The sequence below is a fragment of the Argopecten irradians genome, chromosome 4, assembly GCF_041381155.1.
Source record: "Argopecten irradians isolate NY chromosome 4, Ai_NY, whole genome shotgun sequence".
Taxonomy (NCBI): domain Eukaryota; kingdom Metazoa; phylum Mollusca; class Bivalvia; order Pectinida; family Pectinidae; genus Argopecten; species Argopecten irradians.
The window spans coordinates 5,368,521-5,383,039 of NC_091137.1; the positions used below are offsets into that span (position 1 = coordinate 5,368,521).

Below are 14,519 nucleotides of genomic sequence, written 5' to 3' on the forward strand. Positions count from 1 at the left end.
TCTAAAACTAATGCAAGATTTATGGCTGTTTTAGAAAGTAATCGTGAAGAAACTAAATTTGGCTTGTTTCGTTACTAGTGCTGTGCCAACACCAAATAAGACAGGCGTTTCTAGAAAACGAGAGAAAACACCTGACCTTGATGACGGGACACCGGAGTCACCCTCAGATATCAGTCAACAAAAGCGGTGAGTACCGCCTATAGTCCACGCTTAGCGTCACTATCAATGCAGTCAACTAAACGTCTATTAAAGTGGTGAGTATCCTTTTTAACAACAATCAACAACATCGGAATAGTTCCAGTAAACAGTACTCATCAGGGAACAATAGTCGGCTTATGGCGGAAGTGGTCAGTACCTACATATGCGTACTATGTGGTCATAGTAGTTTGTACTCGGAAGTAGAATGACACAACGTTATTTCCGACCATGTACCCCCTAAAACAGTATTAACGCTTCTAAAACAGCTGATTGAATTTTTAGACATCAGATCATATAGATATAATAATCGATTTAATCATAACAATAAGCCAACGTATTTCTCTGTGCTATTAAATTTCAAGGGCGATCAGAATGAAACAAACTGCCACGAAAAAAGACGAAAATATTCACCGCAAAAATCATTTGGTTCACATTATTTCAAGTGTTTAATCACCTTTCTTATCAGGATTATCATTTGGAAATACTCTCGCTCGCTTGTTAATATCCATTACGTGTCATCGTGTTGTTATGCTGAATATATATTTGTTACCTGATATGTTGTCAGAGAATCTACGTGGCCTGCGGGTGACATGTCGGGGTTTGGATCTGTGTACGACAATACACTTAATGTTGAACAAATAATGAACGCAATGGATATTTCTCACGTCTCCTCCCCGGAATCATTGTAAGTATACAGCCAGCTAACACAACCATCATCAACTGTGGACAACAACGGAAGTCAGACACGATTAAGGTTCGGAATTTATTATGATGTATGGAAAAAGTCGAACTCTTTGTCATTTTTTGGGACATTACAATTGAAAATGTCAATGTTTGGCATATTTGATTATCAAATTAAAGCAAATGATTTTATATGTGATTTCCGCTATGTCGATAGTTTTGATTTCTCTAACACCGTTTACATCCAAATTGTTTTCAGTGTTTATGACGTTTTTTCCAGTTATAATTGCCTTCCTTTCGTTACAGATCCCTTGATGCCTTTGATCTCGTCAACGGAGAGGACGATTGTTACAACCCACTTTAAACACATAGCGTACAATTATTTCTGTGATATCACAAACGTATTGCTTCATAAAGCAAAATCATAAGACGTTACCATAAAATGTGCTACTCTGTATAACAATGATTTCATGCTATGGTAGGAACTTATAAATTTGTAGCATAAAAGACATTTATAGAAACATCCTCGTTCATCACAAGTGTCTACATTTAACATAGTATCAACTGATGATGGTTGAGTTATACATGTATGACTCCAAAGTATCTTGTAACAGACAATGGCATGTATATAGTGATACTACTAAGACGAAGAAGCACGTTGACTCAAAATACTTGTGATTCAAATAGTTTCCAATAATTTCTTTATTGATGAATTACTGAAAAACGTATTATTTATTTAGTCAATTTCAGTCAGTAATTTGTCAGATAATTGATAAAATTTACGCAGTTAGATAGTTCCCAAATGAGGAAGGCAGCAAAAGTACCAATATCAGCATGTGCAGTCGGACATTTCAATGCGTGTCCGGTAGTAGTACAGTACTAATGTTTAAAGGGAAGCCGAACAAGAATACATCAACTAATGGAGGAAATTATAGTTATTGTGAAGGTGATAAATAGGTAATCGCGTTTAGAAATCAGTGATTATAAGAATCAAAGACGGTTAAATTATCAATATCAGCGTTTTAGCTGACAAATGATGGATATCAATTTGGGTCGTTCATTGGCTCTATGGTCCTTTACAATCATTGTTAATTGTTCTGAGGTCAATAGGAAAACATGTTGTTTTTTTTTCATTTATTTTGGTTCGATTTTCATTGGAATTGAGTTATAATTATTTGTCTGAGATATAATTTGAGTATGATGTGCAAATATGTTGATTAAAGAAACCTGGTCAAGTATCTCATCTTAAACTTTAGTACAACGTAATTCTGCTGACTGCTTTGAATGGTTATCACTGCATATAGATCTTAACACACCATGTTTATCACAGAGAATCACTGAATGGCTCAAAGTGATATCCCCATTTCGCTTTGAGACTCTTCTATACAGGTGTTGGAAACAAAACGTGCTTAATATGTTTGTTATGATTTTAAGAATATTATATATTTTTGTACAAATATGAATAAAGTAATAATGTTTAAAATAATTGATATGCCATTGTTTATAGTGACCATTAAACTGACATTATACTAAACGTTTGACCACGTTTACCATAACCAGAACAAACTCACATTGTGCTCCTAAAGATACACGACTGACATGATACTAAACGTTTGACTAAGTTTACCATAACCAGAACAAACTCACATTGTGCTCCTAAAGATACACGACTGACATGATACTAAACGTTTGACTAAGTTTACCATAACCAGAACAAACTCACATTGTGCTCCTAAAGATATACGACTGACATGATACTAAACGTTTGACCAAGTTTACCATTACCAGAACAAACTCACATTGTGCTCCTAAAGATACACGACTGACATGATACTGAACTTTTGACCAAGTTTACCATAACCAGAACATACTCACATTGTGCTCCTAAAGATACACGACTGACATGATACTGAACTTTTGACCAAGTTTACCATTACCAGAACAAACTCACATAAAGATACACGTTTTCCTTAGATAAAAGCCGACAGTGTATTAGCAGTGTTTTATGAACGTGTAGTTACACATCAACGTCATGTAATGAATTAAATTGCACACAATGTTTGAAATAAGCGATAAAACAATGACATTGGTCATGGTGAATATAAATATGTTTATACGTCATGGGTAATATTTCTGTTATATTCTTGTCATGTTACTTGTCATTTAATAAGTTGACATTCACTGGAAGTTTTTGTTTATTTCTACAGTAATGTATGGAATATAAAAGCTTATGTCGTGCGTTTTAGTCCGAATGATGTAGATGTATACTATAAAATATACTCCGTGACGTCTGGTTATAGACATTATAAACAAGAATTGGCGTTTATAAACTTGCATGTGGTGGTTAAAGTTATATGTGCCGTATTTGAGCTAAAATTTTGACGTGTTGTTTTTTCTTCAGTTATTTATTGAAAACCATACGACTTTTATCAATTTAGCTCTGGAAATCATTTAAATGGCTGCAGATGCTTTATAACCGTTAGTTAAAACAGAGTATGTATGTACTGTAAAATTGGTGTTTTTAAGCCCTATGTATGTGTTGGTTGCAACACACCTGCAGAAATAACTTTATATTAACACCGAACAAATGTGAAATCAAATAGTAGACCACGATTTGACTTAATGATCTGACCGTAGGTACTTATTTCACATCAATTTAGAGGTAAATAATAATTTGTGCCAAAAGCCATTTTCACCAATGATTTTTATTTGCTAAATTAAAACATATGTATTGAAAGTAATGTTATGCTCAAAATGTTGGTAATTTAAGAGTCAAAACAGTTTTATAGTCAGGTAACTGCCGCATACATCCATTATATTAGAAATCCAATAAACGAAGTTGCTTTGTTTCCGACAATTGCTGAGGAAGTAGAACGCGACTGGACCCTGATCCACACTTCGTCATCGACATGTAAAGGGATTATAACCGTCATACTATCTTGACTGATAGCCCTGGAAGTGGTATTGACCATTAGTTCAGTATACACTACTTCTCTCGATATTGTAGCAATGTTCCACGACAGGAGATAATAGCCAGGTTGACAACACGTAAATACACCAGTGTGACCACTGTAGCATTCCCTCACGTTCGTGACGACGTTCTCGAACACAATTCCCTGCTCTACCGCTACGCTATGAAGAGTATGATTCAGCTGGGCGAAGAACATCATATTTCTGTCGGCTGTAAATAATAGGAAGACGTTTATGAGAGAACGAGTCCCATTATATGTTATTGTTTTAATAATAAACGGTGATTTTGATAATGTTAAAGTCGACTAAAATCTTTGGTCGTTTCGACTTTTAACCCTATCCGATGAGTAGAAAGCGGATACAATGCGTCTTTCATAGCTGATAATAGAATGTAAGTTATAAGTAATGAGTTAATATAACGTGATCATAAATGTGACATCAAACTGATTAGCTTGACTTCATTATAATTTCCAGTGGTATTTCGAGTACACGTGTTACAAAATGGCCGTTACGTGCTACTGAGGTGTGGATTTTGTTTTTACTATTGTGATGTGTATTCCAGGCACATGTTTTATCTGAGTTTACACAATGAGTATCATCACCGAATAAGAAATGACATCCACGGTCCTAGGTGTCCATTGTGTGGAAGTTTCGATATTTGTGTAGGTTGACCATGACCATGGTGAAGTGTGAGTGTATGAGAAAGTGATATTATAAAATGTTAATACTTTGATTATATATGGATACGTATCGTTATATAATGTATTGTTGTGGGTGTGTATGTGGCTACAGTATCTAAAGTATATATAAATTCTACTTTAGCTTTCATCTCTATCCTGTGTTTCTATTGGTTCTTCCTAAACTGTAGCTTTCATCTCTATCCTGTGTTTCTATTGGTTCTTCCTAAAATGTACTCTCATTGGGCCGGTTAGCTATAAAGGCAAGGTTTCACTTCTATTTCATTAGTCTGGTGAAGCTTCTCGCGCTGGTCAGACTCATTCTTCTCTCTTCCTTCTATCCTGCTGTCTATATGTAAAGCGTGTGTGTGTTTGTTCTTTTTTGTTTGGTAGCTTTATGTATTAGCTGACCGTTGAGATGGTGTGATGTCCCTGTGTCCCGTGACTTATCTGTAAGTCACGGGACTATTGCTAAATAGTGCCGGAGGACTGAACCAATGAAAACACGAGAAAAAGTCACGTTATGTACTATCAATGTACTTCCACGGATTTCATCGACCCACAAGCTGCGGTCAATCTGCTGTTGTGGGTAATCTGGAGTTTCTTTGAAAAAAAAAACGTGCCTGAATTTGCTTCCAGTCGGCTACCCCAGGTGCGGTTAAAAAATCCCCATTAAAATGTCTTAAGGTGGGTTTTGTTGGAAAATTTATATTTTTCTATTGACCTTTTACATCTGAGAATATCACGAACCCAGTGAAATCGTGTGTTTTGAATGACATAAACATAAAATGTGCAAAATGTTTTTTCTTATCACTGAGCAGCTGCAAAACGGCTCAATTTAATACCCCCATTCCTCTCTAAAGCTTGGCGTCTTATTCCGCGCAGAAGTAGTGGAAAACACGTCAATTACTCTTTAGAAATGCCGAGTTTATCATCTCGTAAGAATGGTATTAAATTATTCAATGTATTAAACGTATCTTTAGTAAGCCAATGAACTACTTAAGATGAAATTAAGTATCCAATAATCTGATTGACCTCGATGATATTTATCAAAATTGTAGTTCTTATTTTCCTCGCACCTATACATTTATCAGGTTTATCATATATATATTGCATAGTGTTCAAGTGTTGGTCAGTGATTCTATACATTTGTAGCGTTACAACAAATATATATATACACATCAGTGCTTTGTTAATAGCTGCCAGGGTTAGGGTACCCTGAGGTCAACTCCCCGAACAACATTGTCCTCGCACAGGAGGGCTCTCGCACGATTTTAAAAATAAATATATTTCTACAGATAAATTTTGAAAGCAATTATAGTTAATGGGTCATAACTGTTTGAAAATAAAAAAAAAACACTTTTTAAGAAAATTACATGTACATGTGTAATGAGTATTCAGGTCACATAATGATTTGGACTTTATTGTTTTGGACTAACGTTTGGAGTAGAGAGAATGCAATATTTGTGTAAACAAAAAAAACCAAAAAAAAACAAAACAAAAACACAAAAACTAGCAGAAAAAGCATGAAAAGACACACACTCACATAAAGAATTATAAACATAATACAAACAAACCAAAAAGGATTCAAATCATATGTATTAAAGTTCTTCAATATAAAACATCATACAAACATCGATTGGCATATTTTAAAAAACTATTCAAAAATATATTTCCAATTGAACCATATTTGATCAAATTTCTCAAAACATCCATTTTTGATTGACAGCTTTTTTTCAACATCATATTTTGAATACAAAAACTCACTCAAACCTTCCATATTTATGCGTTTTTTGGGGATACAGAAAAAATATAAAACTTCATATAAAGAATAACAAAATTGAGCGGTATTGACAAATTTTCAGTGTCACAAAAGAGTACTGTTTCAAATTTAAATTCCACAGCAGTGATTCTAGTTGATGTTAAACTAGGTACCCACACTCTGTTTACCATATCACTAATAATTAACCAAACTAAACCATCGGTTAAGATGTTTATTTGTTTAATTGTAAAAGTAAGTACACGTAAAGGCACGAAATACGTATAGCCTAAAAAAATAATTTTGAGCATTGATGTAAATATTTTTTGCAATTCATCGGGTTAGGAAAAACGCGAATTCACACAGATTGTAAACAATTTTATCATTTCCCTTTTTAAATAAAGAGTGAAGTCAACGCTTAAATACAGTTTTGTTGATGGTAAGGATATATTAGATATTGGAAATTGAAAGTTCACACATAATAGAAGACAAGGTGTATCCCACCACAACATTATGTAGTAGGCAGTTTATACATATCCCAACTACAGATTAAAAACATATTTTTATTTTATCACCCTAAATTCATTTTTGAACATAGATTTATTTGTAATGAATGTATATTTACTTTTTTGAAGTCTGTACAGGCATGTACCCGGCTGTAATAGTCAAAACTAATGATATTACGTTTGACTCGAATTCCGGATGAGTCGAATTAATTTTGTTAGTCCGTTGAATTTCGAGATAACGAGTTTCGACTGTATATCTTTTATCAAAATAAAGAAAACATGCCTAAACGATGTTGAAAAAGTTGACGATGTCATAATAAAGAAAAACAAAAATGCGAGTGCTAATTAACCAAATTTGGCCAGAAACATCCTTGGGTGAAGGGGAACAGGGTTTGTGTAAATTTTGGCTTTGACCCCCCGGGGGCAGGAGGGGTGGGGGCCAATAGGGGAAATAAAGGCAAATCTGTTAAATCACTACTAGTCATAGAGTTTTGCATGGACTGTGACCAAAATTGGCCAGGAATATTCTTTGAGGCAGGAGAACAGTGTTTGTCTACATTTTGGGTGTGACCCCCGGGGCAGGAGGGGCGGGCCCAATAGGGAAAATAAAGTTTAATCTTTTAAATCACTTCTATTCATACAGTTCTGCATGGGATGTAATCAAATTTGGGTAGGTAAATCATTGGTTGAAGGGGGGCAGAGTTTGTATAAATTTTGGCCCTGACCCCCCGGTGGCAGGAGGGTAGTGGCCAAATAGGGGAAATAGAGGTGAATCTTTTAAATCACTACTATATGGGACTTCATAGAGTTCTGCATACATTGGATTGTATCCAAATTTTGCAAGAAACATTCTCAGGGGAAGGGAAACAGCATTTGTATAAATTTGGGCTCTGATCCCATGGAGCAGAAAGAGTGGGCCCAATATGAAATAACAGTTGAATCTTTAAATTTCTTCAGAAAAGAAACAATGATCTGGTATTCAAAACATCACTTGGTATTACATCCAGGTGAGCGATACAGGCCCTCTAGGCCTATTGTTCATATCTCCATGATAGTATAACAAGTAGATCGTGTCATTCTCACAAGGTCATTGATGTCACTGGGTCGTTATCTTTTTCCTACCACCTTCGTCCTTACGCCTACCACCTTCGTCCTTACTCCTGCCGGTATCCTCATTGTTTCTATTAATCTCATAGAGCTTGTGATGAGCATCGTCAGACTCCGGGGTGTTGTCACGTGACGATATGTACATGTCGTCTGCGGAGAAGCCCTCCTTATGGGTCAACCAGTATGTTCTGACTATTCCTCTGAACGCAGCTTTTAGCACGGCATCATCCTAAAACATTCAAATACTCAATACATTTGCTTTTCGACATATTTCAATAATATGTTATTGCTATGTTTAATATTGCGATCCGATTGCAATAAATAAATATCTTGAATAAATTTCCTAATGGATTTAGCAAACCAGAAGCGTAATGCAAAAGAAATAGGCTAATAATGTGCCGCATGTATGTTTGTACTTTTACCTTCGTGACAATTTACTGTTTATATTATATAAACTGCCAACATAAACATTTCGTATGGTATTATTTCAAGAGAGGCAACACTTAAAAAGATATGAAAGCCTATTTATGCTATTTTTGAATGATTGAGATGTTGCTTACCCTGGCCCCATCGTCAGTTCGTACTTCCATGACGTAGCCACCAAGTGAATTTAGAATATCGAAGGTAGTCTCGCTGATGTGGATCATACCCGCTAATAAAAGAGATGAACTTTGAATGAAAATTTAATTGGGACAACATAAATCGCCTAGCAAAAATAATAACTTGACGAAAATGTCTCTTACGCAGCAGTTACTAATTTCACTGTTCTATCGACATGACTTAGGTCCAAGCGTAACATAGTGTGTTAAGCAAATCAACAATACCACAAAGTAACACAATAAAGGAATTTGTGTTAAGTATAATATACTAGTAAAAAGAAACAAAGAAAAACATATTATACAATGTCTAAAATATGATAAATATGTAAGCCATGTTGTACAATGTTCAATATTTTTTTCATAATTATAACTTGACAGATTGATGAAAGCACTGGTTACAAAAAATAAAAGGAAAACGATATCTATATGATGCTCTAGAATTTCATAATCATACTTACGCCGACCAAGAGACTCCATTTTAGCAGCCACATTGACGCTTTCTCCAAACAAACAATACCTTGGCATCTTTGTTCCTACCACCCCTGCTACGACGGAACCTTCAACGGAAACATAATTGTGAATGTTTACAAAACATGTTCCATTAAACTCCTGCGTTAATAGCAGAAACTTACACAACATAAATATTATAATATAATGTAGCATTAATTCATTTTCCTTATTTCTATCTAATTAAAAGAAAGGCTTGTCCTATGCTTGTCATAAAAAAGCCCCTAAAGTTGGATTGGTTTTACGAGCATAAATTCCAAATCCGTAACCAATTTTGAATAGCTCATGAATGCTCCAGCAAACCATATCATGTATATTTATAACTGGTTGTAAATTGAATCATTTTAATCATATAATCCTTTAATAAAGACTCTTTATCCAGATCCTTAGGACACACACCTGAATGACATCCTATCCGGAGCTGAAATGTCTTCCCGGGTATATGTGGGATTTTCATGCAGCTAATGCGTACCAAGAGGTCAAGGGCCATTGTTGCGATCTCTCCAGCGTGTTGTTGACCGTTTGGTTTTGGCACTCCTAGTAAAATATTCAATTAATATTGATGTGTTTAAAATCATGTCATTTCAATACACAGCTACTAGAGTCTTGGTAGCATTTATATTAAGTTGATGTATGAAAACAAATGTCTAGTAGTCACAGTTGTGAAAACGAAACATTTATTTGACTAGAAAGATCACGTGCCTCTTACCTGATACCACCATGTAAGCATCACCGATGGTTTCCACCTTGTACACGTCGTGTTCCTCTATACGTTTGTCGAAACAGGAGAAGAGCTTGTTGAGCATGTTGACGACCTGGAGTGGAGAACTGTTGGAGGAGATCTGTGTGAACCCCACAATATCACCAAAGAACAAGGTGGAGTGTTGGAATGTCTCGGCGACCACTTCCTCGCTCCGCTTTAGTCTCTCGGCCACCGATTTTGGTAACATCTGGTATAGGAGGGTGTCCGTACAGATTTTCTCCTGTTTCAATGCTTGAGTCCTACCAAGACACAAATAATAAATAAATAATTATATCTCCCCTAGGCCTCTTGACTATTTATTGTAGCAATTCGAACTATTTAGCATGGCAAACAAGGATCAACTAAAATATGAAGACGCACGACCAAACCGAACCGTACTAGATGACACTCTCTGTTGGTACCAATTTCGAGGATTGGTCCGTGAAAATTATTGGAGTTCTTTAAGAAACCTTACCCAACAACAAGAAAAATCACTAGAAAGTGCGTTTAGAACGATCGTCCCATCAATTATAATCAACAACGTTAAAATCACTTCCAGCTTGACATCATTATTTAATACGTACCTGGTAGCGATGGAAATGGAGTACTTTTGGATTTGTGACGTCAGTGAGTAAACTCCGAATACCACAAGTGGACATATCAGCAAAAACGCACCAAACATGAATGAAAAGATGGTAATGTTGCGAATACTTTTTCCTGAATTTTCTTCCAAAATGGCGTCGATTTCTGACGCAATAGACAGTTGGACGTCTCTGATGACGTCCTGGTAAAACGTCATATTTCCGTCCCAGCTGTCGGCCATAGTTAGGGACCCGTCTGCTGCCGATGTGACGTTAGAGCGAATTTCGTATCGCATAGTCTTAATGCTTTCGAATATTAATGGATGGTCGTTCAAACTTGTATCATAGATTTCAAAAGCGATTTCTGATAACTGTCTAGCGAATCGAAAGGTTACATTAGCAATATCCTGACTTTCCAGAAACATTAGGTATTCATCACGATCTCGGAAGTATCCCAGGGCGTAGAACGTCACTCCGTACCCACGTTCTCTCCCGATGTTCTCGCTTGTTACAATGATCTCTTGGTAGGCAACTAGACTTTTCCAGATCGACTCGGAGCTCGCCACTGAAATTGCCTCATACAACCACTTGATGAATACATCAATGCAGTCAGAATAGAAAAGTATTTCCCCTCTAGTTGTAAGCATGATGATGTCTAGTTCATATCGATGTTTGGCAAGATAAGCAGTGAACGCCTCCTTTGTCTGGAACTCTGGACGTTTGTTATTGACACTCACAGGCCATGACGACAGATTAGCCAGTGCACCATCCGTGTCGATGTAACGTCTCAAAAGACGACCTTTGGTGTCCGGACCAATCCTGCTGGCATACAGGGTACTCATATCTCGCTCCCGCTGAAAGTAGCGAAGGAATGTACCAAGCTCACGTCCAAGGTACAAATCTTGGCGAATCGTGATGAGCTTGGAATAAGTATTCAAAGTTCCTGCGAAGAAATTAGCCGTAATGCCTAGGAGAGCTACTATTGGAATCATCACTATAGCCAGCATTTTCACCATTTGCTTTTGTTTGCCGGCATTAGTGATAGGGTTTCCTGAAAGAAGAACAAATCGTTTTGCCATTTTATCTACCGATTCGATAATTGCAATAGTAATTATACCGACTATGATACAAAGAGAGGCGCTTATCACTGTTTTTATAGTTCCTTCTTATAAAGCGTCTTTACAACAAAACAGACAAAAAGAATAAGAAATCAAAGAGAAAAGATGAATGTAACTGATTTCAAGTGTACGCTTTTATTATGTATAGTATTATATCAAGCATTCGTTATCCTTTGCTAAAATAGCGTTTCTATTACATAGGTTCTTGTATGTTGAATTTTATAATCACATTAATGAAAGCCCTGATTTGAGAACAAACAACTCAAGGTTATGTTGTGACGTAGCCGTGTTGTGATTGCTACGTCACTTTTCTTGTCTGGTGCGTCGTCCATCAAGGCAGGAGAAAAGTGACTCCAACAGCGACCTGTCAACATATAACTGCAACAAGTTTGATTTTCTTGTCGAGTGACACGTACCTCTACAGACAGACTGACAACGGTTATCATCTCCTCTTAGAATCAACATGTCGATAATGCTTTCACTCAATTTCGAGTTACTTAGGGCTGCCATCTTTGATAATTTCGACTGCTGGCTACCCATCGCATTGTTGGCATTTTTCGTGAAAATCCCCATCTTCTGTACCGAAAATATAATTTAACTTTCGTCATGTTTTTGAATCTAGAGAAAAAAAGTAACGCTACGATATCTTCAGATTTTGTATGAATCATATGTTTATTCATAATAACTTTATGGCCTTATAAATGAAGAATACCAGTGAAATCATTGAAATTCACTAAGAAGCATAAATTAAATGAAAGATAGGAACAAAATCATTTTACAATTACTTAAAACACTGAAAAGAAATGAAACGCAATTGATGTAACTGCTATTGTACACCTACTACACTGCACAATGGACATAATATCATGACTTCTGTCAATTCTGTCTCAAAATTTGTCTGAGCTCGTATTTGCTTTTGTAAAATAAATAGCTATTGAACGTTATCTTCAGTCAGTGATTCGTAACATATTAAAAGTATGAAGATCATGACACTTAAATGTTGAGACAATAACAATAGTTGATAAATAATAACAATAATCAGTAAGTTATCCCTCAAACAAACGATTACCTACCTTAAGTTCTTTTCTGTTCCGTAAGTAGTCTTCCAAAAATGACAGTTGATGCCTTAGTTTTACTCTCAGTCACGCGGCTGCCCGGATATTTCTCCGAGTTTCACTGACCAGATGTCTGGCCCACCTGTTCCCTGTAATGGGCAACCCCATCACCTCCCTCCTCATTGGGTAAAGTCATTAGCTATAATTTACGTACGTAGATAAACTAGCTAATACTGACTAACTAAAGCGATTACAGCTGATAATAAGACTCAAACGATCACAGAATAATTACGATGCAGATAATTACAGTAATTACAATACATCGGACTTAATTATCTACCTGTCATTACCGCGATGTTCTACCGCTCCAACCCAGGTTATAAAACAAATACGTGATGATTAGGATATAATCAGAAGCACTGTGAATATCCGTGTGAACTGCTGGTTATTAGCTCACCTGGTCCGAAGGACCGAGGTGAGCTTATATGGGAAACCGCAGCGTCCGTCGTCCGTCAACAATCGACTTCTTCTCCATAACCGCTGGTCGGATTTCAACAAAATTTGACTGGTAGCATCCTTTCGGGCTACTAGCTGAAAATTGTACAAATGATGGGGCTGACCCCCGGGGCCTGAGGGGCGGGGACAAAAGGGATCAATTTGGCTATTTCCATATAAACGACTTCTTCTCTGAAACCAAGCATGGGATAGCACCCATAATGCAATGGTAGTGTCGTGATAGGATGGAGATTCAAAATTGTACAAATGATAGGGCTGACCCCCGGGGGGCCTGAGGGGCGGGGTCAAAAGGGGCCAATTTGGCAATTTCCATATAAACAACTTCTTCTCTGAAACCAAGCATGGGATAGCACCCATAATGCAATGGTAGTATCGTGATAGGATGGGGATTCAAAATTGAACAAATGATAGGGCTGACCCCCCGGGGACCTGAGGGGCGGGGTCAAAAATGGTCAATTTGGCTATTTTTATATAAACGACTTCTTCTCTGAAACAAAGCATGGGATAGCACCCATAATGCAATGGTAGCATCCTTATAGGGTGGGGATTCAAAATTGTACAAATGAAAGGGCTGACCCCCCGGGGACCTGAAGGGTTGGGTCAAAAGGGGTCAATTTGGCTATTTCCATATAAATTACTTCTTCTCTGCAACTAAGCATGGGATAGCACCCATAATGCAATGGTAGCATCCTTATTGGGTGGGGATTCCAAATTGTGCAAATGATAGGGCTGACCCCCCGGGGACCTGAGGGGCGGGGTCAAAAGTGATCAATTTGACTATTTCCATATAAATGACTTCTTCTCTGCAACTAAACATGGGATTACGCTCATAATGCAATGGTAGCATCTTTATAGGGTTGGGATTCAAAATTTGCAAATGATGGGGCTGACCCCCCGGGGGCCTGAAGGGTGGGGTCAAAAGGGGTCAATTTAGTTATTTCCATATAAACGACTTCTTCTCTGCAACTAAGCAGGGAAGAGCACTCATAATGCAATGGACGAATCCTTATTGGGTTGGGATTTGAAATTGTACAAATGATAGGGTTGACCCCCGGGGCCTGAGACGGCAATAGACGCGGGGTCAAAAAGGTCAATTAGGCTACTATTTTCATATAAATTACTTCCTCACTGAACCTATGTATTAGATAGCATATTTGTATAGTATCAATAGCATCATTATATGGTTGTGATTCAAAATTAAACTTTTGGAGTCAATTTTGCTAATTTTTCTAATTGTCAGAGTCTTTGTGGTAATTACTAAAAAAAAACCAGGTGAGCGATACAGGCCCTCTGGGCCTCTTGTTTATAAACAGAGGCATGACCGAAACTGTATAAAGTGCCACTTTCCTCTACATTTTGTATCTGTGTCTTAAAAATATGATGGATTATCCGGTGTTCCAACCTACCGCATAATTTGGGGTTGAGAGCAGAATAAATTTTATTCGTCGAACTAATAAGGAAACAGAAGCTGTAATGATGGGTGTCAATATATCGATATCGGGT

At 36.9% G+C, this 14,519-nt stretch overlaps 2 protein-coding genes across 2 annotated transcripts in view; one reads left to right on the forward strand and one right to left on the reverse strand.

The window, feature by feature from the left end:
• LOC138320422 (signal transducer and activator of transcription 5A-like) overlaps positions 1-1,563 on the forward strand; it is a 38,777-nt gene extending 37,214 nt beyond the window's left edge. The window contains exons 22-24 of the mRNA XM_069263378.1: positions 79-186; positions 764-883; positions 1,186-1,563. Of these exons, the coding sequence (XP_069119479.1) occupies positions 79-186; positions 764-883; positions 1,186-1,243 (286 nt within the window). The 3' untranslated portion in view covers positions 1,244-1,563. The remainder of the gene's footprint in view (positions 1-78; positions 187-763; positions 884-1,185) is intronic.
• Positions 1,564-6,107: 4,544 nt separating this feature from the next.
• On the reverse strand, positions 6,108-14,417 carry LOC138320424 (uncharacterized). Its single transcript, XM_069263382.1, has 8 exons — positions 12,519-14,417; positions 11,862-12,021; positions 10,331-11,378; positions 9,714-10,006; positions 9,404-9,541; positions 8,956-9,054; positions 8,459-8,550; positions 6,108-8,127 (listed from the first exon to the last, which is right to left on the reverse strand). The coding sequence occupies exons 2-8, from the start codon at positions 12,016-12,018 to the stop codon at positions 7,888-7,890; spliced, it is 2,067 nt and encodes a 688-aa protein (XP_069119483.1). The 5' UTR covers positions 12,019-12,021; positions 12,519-14,417; the 3' UTR covers positions 6,108-7,887.
• Positions 14,418-14,519: the final 102 nt, after the last annotated feature.

Excerpts from the sequence above, each read along its gene's own strand:
- LOC138320424 (XM_069263382.1), bottom strand. The coding sequence starts at position 12,018 with ATGGGGATTTTCACGAAAAATGCCAACAATGCGATGGGTAGCCAGCAG. Across the intron at positions 9,542-9,713 it reads TGCTTACATGGTGGTATCAG|GAGTGCCAAAACCAAACGGT; the intron begins GTAAGAGGCACG and ends ATATTTTACTAG. Across the intron at positions 9,055-9,403 it reads CCGGATAGGATGTCATTCAG|GTTCCGTCGTAGCAGGGGTG; the intron begins GTGTGTGTCCTA and ends TTTCCGTTGAAG.